This window comes from Stegostoma tigrinum, chromosome 29 (assembly GCF_030684315.1).
Source record: "Stegostoma tigrinum isolate sSteTig4 chromosome 29, sSteTig4.hap1, whole genome shotgun sequence".
In the NCBI taxonomy this organism is placed as follows: Eukaryota; Metazoa; Chordata; class Chondrichthyes; order Orectolobiformes; family Stegostomatidae; genus Stegostoma; species Stegostoma tigrinum.
In genome coordinates, this window is record NC_081382.1 from 19,214,378 (window position 1) to 19,230,459 (window position 16,082).

At 42.3% G+C, this 16,082-nt stretch overlaps 1 protein-coding gene across 5 annotated transcripts in view; it reads right to left on the minus strand.

Annotated features, from left to right (window-relative positions):
• akna (AT-hook transcription factor) overlaps positions 1-16,082 on the minus strand; it is a 152,439-nt gene that overhangs the window by 64,069 nt on the left and 72,288 nt on the right. For all 5 annotated transcript variants that reach the window (XM_048558752.2, XM_059638127.1, XM_059638125.1 and 2 more), the window contains one exon: positions 1,001-1,145. In XM_048558752.2, the coding sequence (XP_048414709.1) occupies positions 1,001-1,145 (145 nt within the window). The remainder of the gene's footprint in view (positions 1-1,000; positions 1,146-16,082) is intronic.

Genomic DNA, 16,082 nt, shown 5'->3' on the forward strand with positions numbered 1-16,082 from the left:
GTCAGGTACCAATTTGGGACACTTTTGTCTTACTGTGAACTAAGATTTCTGAAGCCGCTTTCAAACAGCCCAAAGGTAATCATTTCAACCCTGGTCCTGATTTTTGTGCGTGTTTTTCCCCCTGGATTACTATTCCTTGTACCCTGCCCCATTTGCAAGCTCTAACAGTATGTTGTATTGGGTAAGGGTTGTTTGAGGTAGTTCATTGCCATGAATCCTCCTCTGTCTTCAGCCTTTCTAGCTAGTGGTGGTTGTGATGGCACCACATAGAGTATCTATAGAAGAGGCACTATTCTTAGATAACAAGAACAATCGTTGCATAATAACAGTAAGTTGAACTATTTGGATGGGTGTAATTACAAGGCAGCTGTTGAAGATATATCTGCTTCCTCCAAAACCTCGAGTAGATTTCTGTGTCTCCACCTGCAGGCTGTGTGTGACATCTATAGAATGGGTGAAGCAATGTAGCATGACTATTAACGCCTTCAGAACTGTAACCTTAAACAACAATTTCAACCTAAATCCCAAAACTTTAAAGTCAATGCGTTGCCCACTTCTCAAAAAGATTTTTTCTGAAACTACACTTTTCACCAGACTTTCAGTATTCTAATGAAAAATCCACAGAACTGTGGATTCTGGAAGTCAGAAACAAAAACAGAAATTGCTGAGAAAACTCAACAGGTCTGGCAGCATCTATGGAGAGAGAGGAGAGTTAGCATTTTGGGTATAGTGACCTGAAACATTTACTCTGTTTTCTTCCACAGATGCTGCCAGACCTGCTGAGTTTTCCCTGCAATTTCTGTTTTAGCTTCAGTATTCTAAAGGATCTTAGTATCATAATGGAGCCTAAGTGAGTAATGATAGAAATACAAGTCCATAGCTACAACATGGACAATTCACAGTGCACTAGCAGTTAAAAATCTTCATTTTCCTTTGTGTTTTGATACTATTGAGATTATTTTCCTCAGATGGTTTAAAGCAAACAAGTTTTGTTAGTTACCTGATTGTATACTGGCATTCGAAGGTGGGCCAATTTCAGCTCTTTGTGCACGTGGGATGGTAAATGTCATAACCTTTGAACCCTGGCTAAGTGATGCCATTTGGACACTCTGACTTGGCTTTGGAGGGTCAGCATAGAGGTTCACCTGAGTAAGAGGACATAATGTAAATAAGAACAGATCTTTGTGAATCTTTTTCACTTAAACTATTACAACATGATAAAAACAGAAAAACTAAAACCAAATTGCAGCAAGAGACATTTCTTTTTAGTTGTTCCATTCATAAACAAAACCAAAAATATTGCATGAAGTGTGTAGACTATTCTCTGGTCTCTACACTTCAGTGCAGTACAGAGAGACTGTTGCAAAGTTGGAGTTGGGACTGTTGCAAATGAGACTGTTGCGACTGTTTAATCGAGTCCACTTCTCCTGTTCAGGTGGATGGAGGAGGTTCCAGGGCACTATTTAAGGAAGAGAAGGGAAGTTTTCCCCAGGTTCCTAGTCAACATTTTTCTCCCAAAGAAAGTCTACAAGACAATGCGAGACCAATTGTCAGACGTTCCTTCAGGTCTATGAAATCGGTTAGTTAGCCAAGATGTGCTCTTGAAATGCTGTTTCCATTCACATTTAGGGCAAGTAGCCATCTTGGTAAAGGAGATAACAAGGTGTGGAGCTGGATGAACACAGCAGGCCAAGCCGCATCTTCAGAGCAGGAAAGTTGACATTTCGGGCCTAGACCTTTCATCAGATTTTCTGATGAAGGGTCTAGGCCCGAAACGTCAGCTTTTGTACTCCTGAGATGCTGCTTGGCCTGCTGTGTTCATCCAGCTCCACACCTTGTTATCTCAGATTCTCCAACAGCTGCAGTTCCTATTATCTTGGTAAAGGAGTTGAACTGTGCACCAGAAACACCTACCCAAAGCATTATTAAATAGCTGATTACCAATTAAATTGCTTGCAAACATTCATTAACAAGGCTGGAAGATCTTGTATTGCAGTTTTAGAACCCCATCTCTCGGCTACAAGGTCTGGGTTCAGGTCTGCCGTGGAGGTGTGTGAATGCATATCTGGATAAGTTGATTACAATTTCATTTTCATTAATGAGGTTGCATGGCATGTTGGGAGTCAGCACTTGTCTTAATGGCCTCTCCTGACAGCAACCAGCTGATTGGAGGAAAACAGGCCGCTGCTGAAGGTTTCCAGTGATACCCAAAGGCACATCATCATTCACTGTTTATATGTTGCGGGAGGTTTGTACAGCAACTCTGAAATACCACAGGGAACTTTCTGGGAAATTATGATGAGACTTTATTGAAATGATCAACATTTCTTCTGAAAATCCTCTGAGGATTTCACTTCATTTATTGTCACGTGTGCCTAAGCACAGTGAAAACCTCTGTTTGCAAGCAGTAAAGGCAGATCATTGCAAGCAAGGACATATAGATCATAGGGTGAAAAACAGGATGTGTGCTGGGCAAGATCAACATTAACTGGGATGTTATCCATGTTAATGGGATAACATCTCATAACAAGATGGGCAGTATGGGAAGTTAGAGAGTCCATTCATCAGTCTAATAACAGCAGTGAAGAAGCTATTTTTGAACCTGCTGACCAGACAGACTAGTCACCCTATTGTACATCAGAGACATATCAGAGATGACCACAAGACTACATACAGCCTGAGGTATCGCTGTTCCCCACAAACCAACAATCACTCTGCTCCAGCTACAGATGAACATAAAAGGATCCCATACGCACACCCAATAAAAACAATATAATACACAAAATACCATGCAAGGACTGTGAGAAACATTATATCAGCTAAACTGGAGGAAAACTGACAATAAAGGATACACGAACACCAAGTAGCCACCAAGAGACACAACTAATTCTCACTGGTCTCAATTCACACGGACAAAGAAGGACACAAATTTGACTGGGACAACACATCCATAATAACACAAGCCAAACAGAGACATGCCAGGGAATTCCTGGAGGCCTGGCATTCCAACCGGAACTCCATCAACAAACACACTGAACTGAAACTAACATACAAACCACTGAGGAACTGAACCGGAAGTACCACCCCAGCAAACCGAGCTTTATAACAGGACAGAGCACCAACATTTCACCAGAGGCGCAAGGATGATGTTACCTAGCAGGGTGACAGAACGTCTGCAACCAAACACAACGGCTCGGCGAGCATGTCTACAACCTTATTCACAACCCGAGTCACAAATCTTCTCATAAACTTTAAGACTATTGTGTTTGTCAAAGAATACACAAAAAATGGCTAAAGGGAGGTTATTTTGCACATCGTACACAGCACTGCACATTCTTCATTTTTCCTTGACATTTATGAAATAAAATTGATCAAACTTCTTCCACCACCTTCACATTCCAATAGGGCATTGTGACACAGATTATCCCTAGAGGTCAGTGAGGGACTATTTGAAAGGTTATTTCTAGGCTTACACAAAATTCACAGAGCGCACCTTCCTCCCAGGCTGTAATGTGGTGAATGAGTTAAGCACCCATCTGAACATCTTGCGTTTACCAAAGGCAAGGTAGCACTGTACCACAATTACAAAGTCCACCTGCTGCCCAATACGGGAACTGAGTTGTTGCCTAGTGACTGATTCCTTTTGTTTCAACTGCTAAATTACTCCACTTTTCACCCTTTATTCTCCTGGCTGATGAAATACGCTACAACTGATTGATTATGCCGGGTATCAAAATTAAATGCAAAGGGAAATAAATTTATCCTTCACCCATGTAATGTTACTGAGGCAGCTGCTTACAAGTGATTCGAAGGAAGAGTTTGGATTATGCCTCTGAGCCTTAGCAGGACACGGGGTAATATTGCCCTGAAGAAAAAAAGCACTAAACATAAATCTACCATTCTTTGTCTTACACGTCTCCATAAAAATAAATGGAGAACTTGATGTTGAAATTTGCAAAGGTTTACAGTTGGAGATTCAACACAGAGCAGTACTGGGATTCACAAGAAGAAGTACGTTATTTCAATCTTTGAGGAATACAAGAATAATATAGTATGAAACAAGTCATTTAAGCTGACAGATCTGCACTGGCTCTTTTCAAAAGTATCATGCTAGGCCACACTTATCCTTATGTGTCTGCACTGTTTTCTTCTTCAAGTAGTTATCAAATTTGTCTTTAAGGGATTTTACTACATTTGTCTCCACCACCTCATCAGGCAGTGCATTCCACATTCTAACTACTAATCCTAATTGTTTTGTAGAAGAGCTATCTCCCTTGGATTCTTTAAGTGATCACACTGGGTGGAATCTTGTTCAGGTATTGGTGGTCCTGCCAGTTGGCTGGACAACCACCAAAACACCTACCCTGCCTTGTTATGGGATGGTCTGCTGAACCAGAAGTAAATCAGGCAGTAGTGAGGTCACTGGTGGGCCTTACCCTGGAATTAGGACCCCGCAGGCAGACACATCACTGACCAAGAGATCCTGGTTGCTCAGAGCTTGTGCTTAGCTGCACCACTGGGAGGCTGTGGCTATCACTGAAAGAATACGTCCGAGATTCCCAAGATTGCCGAGTGACCCAAGCCCCAAGGAAGTGGAGGATTTCAAGTATCCCCATCTTCCACAAGCACATCAGTGCAAAAGACAAGATTGAAGTATTTGCAGTAATCTTCAGCCGGAAGTGCCGAGTGGCTGATCCATCTTGGCTTCTCCAGTAGTCCCCAGCAGCACAGATACCAGTCTTCAGCCAATGTGATTCACCCAACGCGATATCTATAGATGGTTGGAGACACTGGATACTGCAAAGGCTATCGATCCCGACAAATTCTGGCAATAACACTGATGGCTTGTGCTCCAGAACTCGCTGCTCTCCTAGCCAAGCTCTTCAGGTTTCAGTGCAACATTGGCATTGAGCCGACAATGTGGAAAATTGCCCAGCTATGTCCTGTACACAAAAATCAGGCCAAATCCAACCTGCCCAATTACTGCCTTATCGGTCTACTCTTGATCATCTGTATAGTGCTGGACGGGGTCATCGCAAATGCTATCAAGCAGCACCTGCTCAGCGTCACCCAGTTTGGGTCCCGCCAGGGGCACACAGCTCCTGACCTCATTACAGCCCTGGTTCAGACATAGACAAAAGAGTTGAATTCCAGAGGTCAGGTGAGAGTGACAGTCCTTGACATCAAGGCTGCATTCAACCGTCTGTGGCATCAGGGAGCTGTGGAAAAACTGGAATTTCAGGAAAAACTGCTTGATGGTTGGGGTCGTAACTGGCACATAGGAAGATGGTCGTGGTTGGTTGAGTTCAAGCATCTCAGATCCAGGACATGTCTGCAGGAGTTCCTCAGGGCAGTGTCTTAGGTCCAATCATCTTCAGCGCCTTCATCAATGACCTTCCCTCCATCATAAAGATCAGAAGTGGGGATGTTCACTGATGATTGCACCATGTTCAGCACCATTTGTGATTCCTCAGATATTGGGGCAGTCTATGTTCAAAAGTAGCAAGACCTGGATAATATCCAGGAGTAGGCTGACAAATGGTAAGCAACATTCGACCACACAAGTAATAGGTAATAGCCATCTCCACCAAGACAGAAACTAACTATCATCATTTGACAATCAATGACACTGCCATCATTGAATCTTTGACAATCAACATCCTGGGTATTACCATTGGTCAAAAACGGAATTTCACTAGTTATATAATGCAGGGCAGAAGCTAGGAAAACTGTACTAAGTAACTAATTTCCTGATTCCCTAAAGCCCGTCCACCGTCTACAAGGTGCAAGTCAGGAATTTGATGGACGAGTATGGCTCCAACAACACGAAAGAAGATTGACAGCATCCGTGACAAAGCAGCCAGCTTTACTCACATCACATCCGCAAATATGCAGTTCCTCCACTACCAATGCTCAGTAGAACTACAGAAATTCACCAAGGTTCCTGAGACAGCAACTTCCAAATCAACAATCACTGCCCTCTAAAAGGAGAAGGAAAGCAAACACATTACCACCCGCAAGCTTCTCTCCAAGCCATTTACCATCTTGTCTTGGAAATGTAGCACTGTTCCTCCAGTGTTGCTTGGTCAAAATTGTAGGCTTCCGTCCCTAAAGGGCATTGTGGATCTACCTACAACAAATGAACTGCAGTGGTTCTAGAAGGCAGCTCAGGTGTCACCTTCTCAAGAGCAACTAGGGATGACACAATTCCATTAGAAAGTCATAAAACCATCAAGGCAACTAAGCAGCCATGGAAGCAAACAGCAATACCTTGACATTGGGAGGAGGACTCTCCTTAATCTGTTCCAATCTGAAGTTTATTTGCGAACAAATGTCCTAGAAATCTAACTGCAAGGAGCCTCACATCTTGCTGAGAATCCTTTGCTTTATAAGACCCTTACTTCAACTGAGGCACCCACTCATCCAAAAAACTAAAGACCTGCCATGAAAGAGTTTGAAATGACCATAGACTGTAATTGCATTGCTTTTTTCCCCCCACCTATAGTAATCTTTCAGTGTAACAGTGCACTTTTTGCTGTACTTATGTATTTCCATACTTGGTACATGTGACAAAGAAATAAATCTAAATCTAGGTGGATTGGCCATGCTAAAATTGCCCGTAGTGTTCAGGGGTGTGCGGGTTATGGGGGATGGGTTTGGGTGGGATGCTCCAAGGGTCAGCCTGGGCTTGTTGGGCCAAAGGGTCTGTTTCCACATTGTGGGGAATCTAATATCTAATATCTAAATCTGTGTATATATGTCACAGTGAGCGAGACATCAAATTTTTAAAACTCTGGAACTCGAAAATGCTAACAAATAACCTCCTTTATTTCAAAGACTCAAAAATCTTCCTCACGGATAGTAAGAACTGCCAATGCTAGAGTCAGACATAACACAGTGTGGAGCTGGCGGAGCACAGCAGGCCTGGCAGCATAACAGGAGCAGGAAAGTTGACCCGAAACGTCAAATTTCCTACTCGTCTAATGTCGCCTGGCCTGCAGTGCTCCTCCAGCTCTACACTGCATTACCTCAAAGATCTTCCTGCTGAGATTATTTAAATGCAGTTACTCACCCTGAGGGGAGAAAGAATTCTCCAGCATTTGCAGTTCCCATGATCACTCATCCATATACAAAACACATTGATGATGGGGCAGTACAACAAGCACACAGTCTCTTCAGGATACAATGATTCACATACAGCAATGGTGCAATCAGTGAGAAACTTAAAGCATTTCACAAGAATGATTTCCATAAATTAACTACTGCAAATAATAGGTGCCAAAATGATAATTGTTATTGATTTTACAGGGAGTAATACTTTCAAGAAATTACGATAGCCTGTGCTTGGCAGCTTAAGAGTTTTCTGCACATATTTGAAGTTTGGAGAGAGCGAATTCTAGCTTAACGGATACATAAAAAAGGATGAAAGTTTGGAACACTGATTCAAGGAAAAATGGATCAGACTTGAAAGGAGAGCAGATCTTATTTCAAGGACTGGGACTGGCTGTGGGACTGGTTTGTGTAAGCCATAGAATCTTCTGGAATATTTTCAGTGCTGTTTGTATTTTGTGTTTGATTAATGCAGTACAGACCAAGCCATCAAAGATAATAAGAATGAATGGAACGAGTGTCTCCCTAAAATTTAAAAGGGTCTCTGTTCTATCTCTGTGTTTTTGCCAGCATTTACAATTCACTTCATTCTTCACATTGAAACGAAAGGATATAACTTAGTGCAGCTGTGTTAAAAATGCTCAGTATTTTTGGAGCCTATTTTGAGTGATGCAATGCTAGAATATATTCAGAGACTGAGTCAGTAGTAACATGTTCACATAATAAATAAATTGACTTGATATTGCGGATACTAATAATGAATGGGTGGATGATGTGATAAATGTATTAGCTTAACTGAATGTTAATTTTTTGGGTAATATTTTCTGGGTGTTTGCACTGTGCAGACTAAAAATGTATAAAGTCTCAATTCAAATGAGTCTGCATTCATTGACAGACAGTCTTCTCAGGGAAGAAATGGGTGGAGAAAAGAATGAGGGAGAGACAGTACTCATTATCATACTTGTCAGAGTTTTCTGCAATAGAAACAAATTCATCAAGTGGTGCGCAAACAGTCCGAAATTGTGGATTTTACAAATCACTTTAAATGTTTAATCCAATTAAGAAATGATATGTTGCTCAGTCAAGTCAATGTTTAGTTTGCATTAGAGATAATGGGAACTGCAGATGCTGGAGAATCCAAGATAACAAAGTGTGAAGGTGGATGAACACAGCAGGCCCAGCAGCATCTCAGGAGCACAAAAGCTGACGTTTCGGGCCTAGACCCTTCATCAGAGAGGGGGATGGGGAGAGGGTTCTGGAATAAATAGGGAGAGAGGGGGAGGCGGACCGAAGATGGAGAGAAAAGAAGATAGGTGGAGAGGAGCGTATAGGTGGGGAGGTAGGGAGGGGATAGGTCAGTCCAGGGAAGACGGACAGGTCAAGGAGGTGGGATGAGGTTCGTAGGTAGGAAATGGAGGTGCGGCTTGAGGTGGGAGAAAGGGATGGGTGAGAGGAAGAACAGGTTAGGGAGGCGGAGACAGGCTGGGCTGGTTTTGTGATGCAGTGGGGGGTGGGGACGAACTGGGCTAGTTTTGGGATGCGGTGGGGGAAGGGGAGATTTTGAAGCTTGTGAAGTCCACATTGATACCATTGGGCTGCAGGGTTCCCAAGCGGAATATGAGTTGCTGTTCCTGCAACCTTCGGGTGGCATCATTGTGGCACTGCAGGAGGCCCATGATGGACATGTCGTCTGCCCCCTCCCATTCCTCAGATGACATGTCCATCATAGGCCTCCTGCACTGCCACAATGATGCCACCTGAAGGTTGAAGGAACAGCAACTCATATTCCGCTTGGGAACTCTGCAGCCCAATGGTATCAATGTGGACTTCACCAGTTTCAAAATCTCCCCTTCCCCCACCGCATCCCAAAACCAGCCTAGTTCGTCCCCTCCCCCCACTGCATCACACAACCAGCCCAGCTCTTCCCCTCCACCCACTGCATCACAAAACCAGCCTGTCTCTGCCTCCCTAACCTGTTCTTCCTCTCACCGATCTCTTCCTCCCACCTCAAGCTGCATCTCCATTTCCTACCTACGAACCACATCGAACCTCCTTGACCTGTCTGTCTTCCCCGGACTGACCTATCCCCTCCCTACCTCCCAACCTATACTCTCCTCTCCACCTATCTTCTTTTCTCTCCATCTTCGGTCCGCCTCCCCCTCTCTCCCTATTTATTCCAGAACCCTCACCCCATCCCCCTCTCTGATGAAGGGTCTAGGCCCGAAACGTCAGCCTTTGTGCTCCTGAGATGCTGCTTGGCCTGCTGTGTTCAGCCAGATTCACACTTTGTCATCTTTAGTTTGAATTGTTGGGTGAAAATTGACTGGAGATGCAAAATTAGTAGCATAAAAGGGTAAGTTCTGAAAGTTTTGTCCTTATTTTGAAGGTAATGAGGAATAGCAATAAGAATATTAGCCAGGCATATTTCACATGTCTCATAGTCCTTTAAGTCTTCTGGTTGCAAAGTTGTTCTGGAAATTTTTAATAGAATCCCTATTGTGTGGATGGAGGCCATTTGGCCCATCAAGTCCAAACTGACCCACCAAAGAGCTTCCCACCTCTCCCTGTAACCCTAACCTAGGCATCTCTGGGCAATTTAACATGACCAATCCAGCTAGCCTGCACGTCTTGGGAGGAAACCAAAACACTCTTGAGGAAATTCACGCAGACATGGGGTGCATGTGCAAACTCTACACAAACAGTTGTCAGCAGGTAGAATCGAACGTGACACCGTGCTAAACACTGAGCCACAGTGCCACCCCTAAATTATACAGATTTGCTGGCCTTTATGTACCTATCTCAACATCTTTCAATCGTCATCATTTAATCAGAATACAAAGTAAGTCTGTGCCTTTAAAAAAATGTACATAAACAGGAAATCCAGAGGGGGGTCACAGAGTACTTGATACATTTTATACATTTTATAAACATACTTATGCTTCACAAGGTCATTTTGTATTTATTTCATGAAATGACTTAGTTATTTTGTTTAATTTTCTTCCACACAATATTCTGTGTGATATTACTATGGCTTTAAGAGGTGTATTTTGTCCTGGATTTTTTTTGTGAAGAAAGGTTAAGACTGAGATTCTGAACAGTCTACTCCAAAGCTAATGAAGTGAACAACTTTTCATTCAAGTTGGGACAATAGTAGCAGCCTGAATGGGTGGCATTAAACTCTCACAAAACCAGGATTTTTAGCTTTGGTTTTCAGTAGTTGCTAGGGGTCTTGAACTGGACATGGAAGCTCTTATTCCTCTCTCTGTTGCAGCTAAAAGCTGGGGTTTTCTGGAATTGCATGTAAGACAATCTACTTTTGTGAATTTACCTTTGCTAACCGTGTGTTTATGGAATGTTGCTATACTGGAATAGTTCATTGGTAGTAGTTTTATATGTATATTATTATATTAAGCATTTCAGCTGAGTTTCAGTTAAACAAATTCTTTTCTTTCATTTCTATTTTGTCTGTATTTTAACTGTTGTATAAATACAAAGTGTGTTTGCTTAAAATTGATAAGTTTGACCAATCAAATTGGATCTGGGACATAACACCTTACACTTATCTTTAATAAAGAAAACTTGGGGTCTAGGGGATCCTCTTAATATATTTTGAGGGCACTTGCTCTGACGAAAGCATGTTTTTTTAAAACTGTAAATAGCTTAATTTACAGAATTATTACTCAACCATTAGCTGCAAGGATGTTGTTAACGTCGACACTGCTCTGTACTCAATAGACGTGTTGCTCCGTGTTCATAGGAGCCTTTCTTTTCTCAGGGCCCTGCCAAGATTACACTTTCTCCAGGTGCCCAGCACTTAAGCTCAATGTGGAACGGTTCAAGCTCCATCTTCAATCTTAAGTACTGAACATAAGGAAGGTAAACCTTGGAAAAAGCCAGGCTTCCAGAGCAAATCATATGGTGGTGGGATCAGAGGGGATCACTGAGGGTTTGACAGGAAAGCAGAAAAATCAACTTAGGAGGTGGGGACAGTGCTAAACTCTCAAGAGTTGCATGTTAGTCCACTTACTGAATGAATATCAAATACTGAGGAAAGACCAGCGGCTAATTTTGTTTCTCATGTAAACTTGATTTTTTTGAAATGAGAAACATGTTTCAGGCTGAAGAAAACAATTGATAATGAATTTCGCCGTTTCCACAGATGAGCTTCTTGAATCACAATTACAATCTAGATACTACAACTGTTTTTTTTGCCGGAGATGCCTGAATTGAGATTTGCCAGCTGGTTTTCTCCATTAGATTTTTGGTTTAACACTGGGATTTCTTCAGAAAATAATAAACGTAACAGTGAAGGTGAAGAAGCTCCTGACCTGCACCTTGACCAAACTGCCATTGTGGGTGGATCTTCTCAGGCCTTTTGAGGTGTTTCTGAAGGCAAAAGTAGCCAGGAGGAGGTTTGGAAAGTGCCAAGTCAGGGCTAATGAGTCCTGGCGATACTGGTTAGCGGCAGTGTGGAAACAGGAATGTCGACCTGCCCAGTATAAGAATTCGAGTCCCGAGGCATGGTTAAATGCCCAACTGTCATCTGGAGGTGGCTTGCCAGTGACTATATTGGGTCCTGGAAGCCTTTTACATTCACAGCTGGGTCTACAGCTCCCAAATCTTTTATTGAATAGCAAAACAATTAACTGATAATTGGAACTTTGTCAGCAATACAGAATCCTGGCTTGGAAAAGGTCCTAAATAGTGACTGGTTGTTCCATGCTGGGGATTTTGCATTTTACAAGCAGGGGATGACCCTTCATATACCACCAAGGCAGGGGAAAACTATAATGGTTCATATTTTAAAACAAAAGAAAGATGGAGACATTTCCACTTCATTGCTTGAGGCTAATCCTAATTTATCTAGAGGATAACAGAAGAATGAAATATTTTCTCATTCTAATATCGGAGCACCGCAAGTTAGGTACAGCATGAGTTAAATGCTCTCCTACACAGCCGAGTAAATAACATCTAATTTTCAGGGTCACCATTCGTATGCCATCAATCCTCTGCTTCTCCAAATAACAACGTAATCTTTTGCCAATTGTTTCCAATTTTATTTGTGGAATGTAGCAGAAAATCTGACTCGCAATTTTCTTGATACTGGGGAAGAAGCAAAAGCCTAGTCTAAGCATGATCTCACCTGGCAAAAGATTTTTGCTACTCTTCATAAAGCTACTTAGTTGCTATGAAACGCTGGACGAATGTGAAACAAACAAACAGTCAGTATTAGCAATAGTTCAACACCATATGCATCCATTCAAGTTCAGACATGCTACCATTTCCCAACTATTTGCTAAACAGCTTCCATGCCTTGTTGATGGGGAGTTCACAACAGTGACAGAGAAAACAGTGCAAACACTGCAAACTACACAAAATCCCACACCTTTTTATTCCAAGGAGCCTCCAATCAACGTAAAACCCAACAAGCTGTACAATTTCATCATGTCTGAGATGTTATGGTTCTCCAGAGGATCTGACTTCAATATCTTCTTCCACATTCCCCGAACAACTGCAATGTATACTCTTTCTAAGTGTTCCTTCACACTTTGTAACACAGACATTACCTCAAACTCCACAGGACCTGAATAACTGCCTAACTTCCACTCTGTTTGAGTACAATATTGCCATAATATAGAACGGTGGCATACTTCTAACAACATTCTGGATGTGCGCCATCAGAAATATAAAATTCACCCGCACCACAGAATTCAAATATTTCTATAGTAGTGGAGACTGAAAGCTCAGTTTGGAAAAAGATTTGATTAAACTGTTCTGAGATGTGGCTCTCCAGTCGTTCAAGCATATTCATGATTGCTGAGTAACTATGGGTCACATTCCACAATACACTAAGAATAAGCTACATTTCACTTGGAATAATTCTGGCAAGGGAATCTCTATTTTGATATTAGGAAATACAATTCATTGTTCACACACTCATGACCCATGACAGATGGCCTAACAAGAAGTACTATAAAATTGAACACTTCCTTTTCTTTATTCTTCTGCCTTTAAATTCTATATTTAGTTCATATTTCTGTGTTTTAAGAAGTCGCCTCACAGTGGCAACACTATATAATGCTTTTCACGGTATTTTGTAACAAAATACATGTGATAATAAATCAAATCGAGTTAAGTTGGATTTTGCATTGTCATCCTTTTCATCAATTCCCTTGTTACTGCTTCAGAAAATCTGAGTTCAAATCATATCAATCAAGGTTGAGTTATATTGGGACATGATTAGTTCAAATTCCCGATGAAATGATTCTGCGCCTGAACCATTCTCTGTGCTTCTGCTGGATTGTTATGTTAGTCCCACAGTCTGCTAGGGGATGGTTTTTCGAAAAGCGCCATTATCATTTAGAAAGAATGGAAATGTGGATTGCTTAAATAAGTGCCAGCACCCACCAACTCAACATTACTGACAGGTTTTTTTCAAATGATTACACATCAAATTATACAATCATTGCCCTGTTGCAAAATCAGCCTTGGTGCATGATGTCAGAGATGGCTGCACAATAATATTATGCAGCCACAATGCAAAAAATTACCCGTGAGATAAGTTACAAGACCTTTACAATGAAAACAGAAATTGCTGTGAGAATCCATCTTAGTGTTGCCTGACCTGCTGTGATCTCCAGCACTTTTTGTTTTCAGTTAGAATCCAGCATTTGCAGTAATTTGCTCCTACAAGGCCGTTACAGAGCATTTATGTAAGTTATATCTGAGACTTCTGGCACTTTCCTAAACATAAACGCAGGTGAACACATATATACACACAAACAAACCCTTTGCCAAAACAAAATTGCTACAATGCATAAACATTGCCACAAACTGATATGGCTACTTTTCCTTGACATTGAAGAAGTTAGTTCTCAGTTAAAAACTGATGCATTTCTTGGAACAATGGGTAACATTGATGTAGTGTTACTCTGATTCACCTGGATTACTATCTTGTAGTGTGTGCCATTCAGATCAAAGACATGCCCGGATTTTAACTCTTGGAGTCAATAGTTACAGTAGGTGTGTCTGTTCAAACAGCCGTTTCAATAATTAAGATACTTAGGAGACTCTTAAATACACCCACCCACAATGAGTTTGTAGTCAGAATTCATATTATGCCTTATCTCATGAATATACATTGCTTCATTCTCAAACATTGTCTAAAGGAGGAGACGGTAGGGTGTGTTTTTGGCACTGCTAAGAATGCTAAAACAATTCCTTACAATCCTCAGGAGCTGCTCACTTGTGCTAAACATAAAACTGACTCAATAAAATTTATGATATATCCAGCATTGTTACAAACTTTCCACCCAATGGCAGCAGATGTTATAATGAGGCATCTAACAAACGAAGGGCCGATGAAGGAAAATCATCTGCTTATCAGTTCAAGCAGAGATGAGGGAAAACCATTGACCACCGTGAGCAATCACCATTATCTCAGTCTTGGCTCATCCATGTTTTGACAGGAATCAGCCTAAATAAGCTGCTAAATGCAGATAACTGAACACTGATTAAGATGGTTTCTCACAGCTTTTACGTGGACATGATGAATTATGGAGCTCCAAGCAGTTACAACAGCCCTGACAGCACTTTGCCACAGTATGTCAGCTCCCTGCTGCAGACTGAAGTGACAACTTAATGCATTAACCCCTTCCAACATGGCTATGTACTACCAGAACCCACCATGTAATGGGGAAGGTTTGAGTACTGGTAAGAATTTACATTGACTGTGTCACAGGTGACAAAAAGGATTCAAAAGAACTTGCAAGAGTTAATGCACTGAATGTTGAAGGTGCGGATGGTCCATGCCTGGAGTTTCCGAGAGGATGGGGCTTCCAAGCAATTCTTACAATAACAAAAGGGGGAAAAGGCTTGTAATTCTTTATAAGGCCTGAGGATAGAGTACAGCATACATCAATGTTAGTTACTTAATATTACTTGAGAAAGGGCCTGGGCAAAATCTCGTTTTCTGACGCTGGTGAGAATGGAAAAACAACAATGGAGAGGTTGGATGTAACACAGTATTACAGCTGGAAGAACACAGCAGGTCAGGCAGCATCAGAGGAGCAGGAAAGTTGGCATTTCGGGTCAGGATCCTTCTTCAGAAATGGGGAGGGGGGAGGGAGTTCAGAAATAGAGAGAGGAAGGATGGTGCTGGTAAAGGTAGGCGGGATGGTGATAGGGATGTGTCAGTAGAGAGTGGTGGGAATTGGTCAGTGGGATGGGAGGGGTGGATAGGTGGGACAGAAGATGTACAGGTTGAATATCAGGTCAAAGAGGCAGGGATGAGAGGGACTGTTGAACATGGGATGAGGCTGGGGGTGGGGAGATCTTAAAACTGGTGAATTCTGTGTTTCGGCCATTGGGCTGTAGGCTCCCAAGGCAGGATATAAGGTACTGTTCCTCCAGTTTGTGAGTGGTGTCATTGTGGCACTGGAGGATGCCCAGGATGGACATGTCATCCATGGAGTGAGAGGGGGAGTTAAAATGGTTGGTAACTGGAAGTTGTTGTTGTCGCATACAGAGCGCAGATGCTCTACAAAGCAGGCTCCAAGCCTCCACTTGGCCTCACCGATGTAGAGAAGGCCACATCGGGATCAGCACATACAGTAGGACAAATTGAATGATGTGCTGGTGAACATCTGTCTGATAATGGAAGGTTTGCTTTGGGCCTTGAATGGAGGTGAGGGAGAGGTTTAGGGGCAAGTGTAGCACTTCCTACCGTTGTAGGGAAAGGTGACGGGGGTGGTGAGGCTGTGGGGAATGTGGAGCGGATGAAGGAGTTATGGAGTGAATGTTCCCTATGAAAGGCAGATTGGGGTGGGGAGGGAAATATGTCTTTGGTGGTGGGGTTGGATTGTAGGTGGCGGAAGTGGCGGAGAATGATACACTGGATGTGGAGGTTGGTGGGGTGATATGTGAGAACAAGGGGGATTCTGTCTTTGTTTTTGTCGGGGGAGGTGATGTGA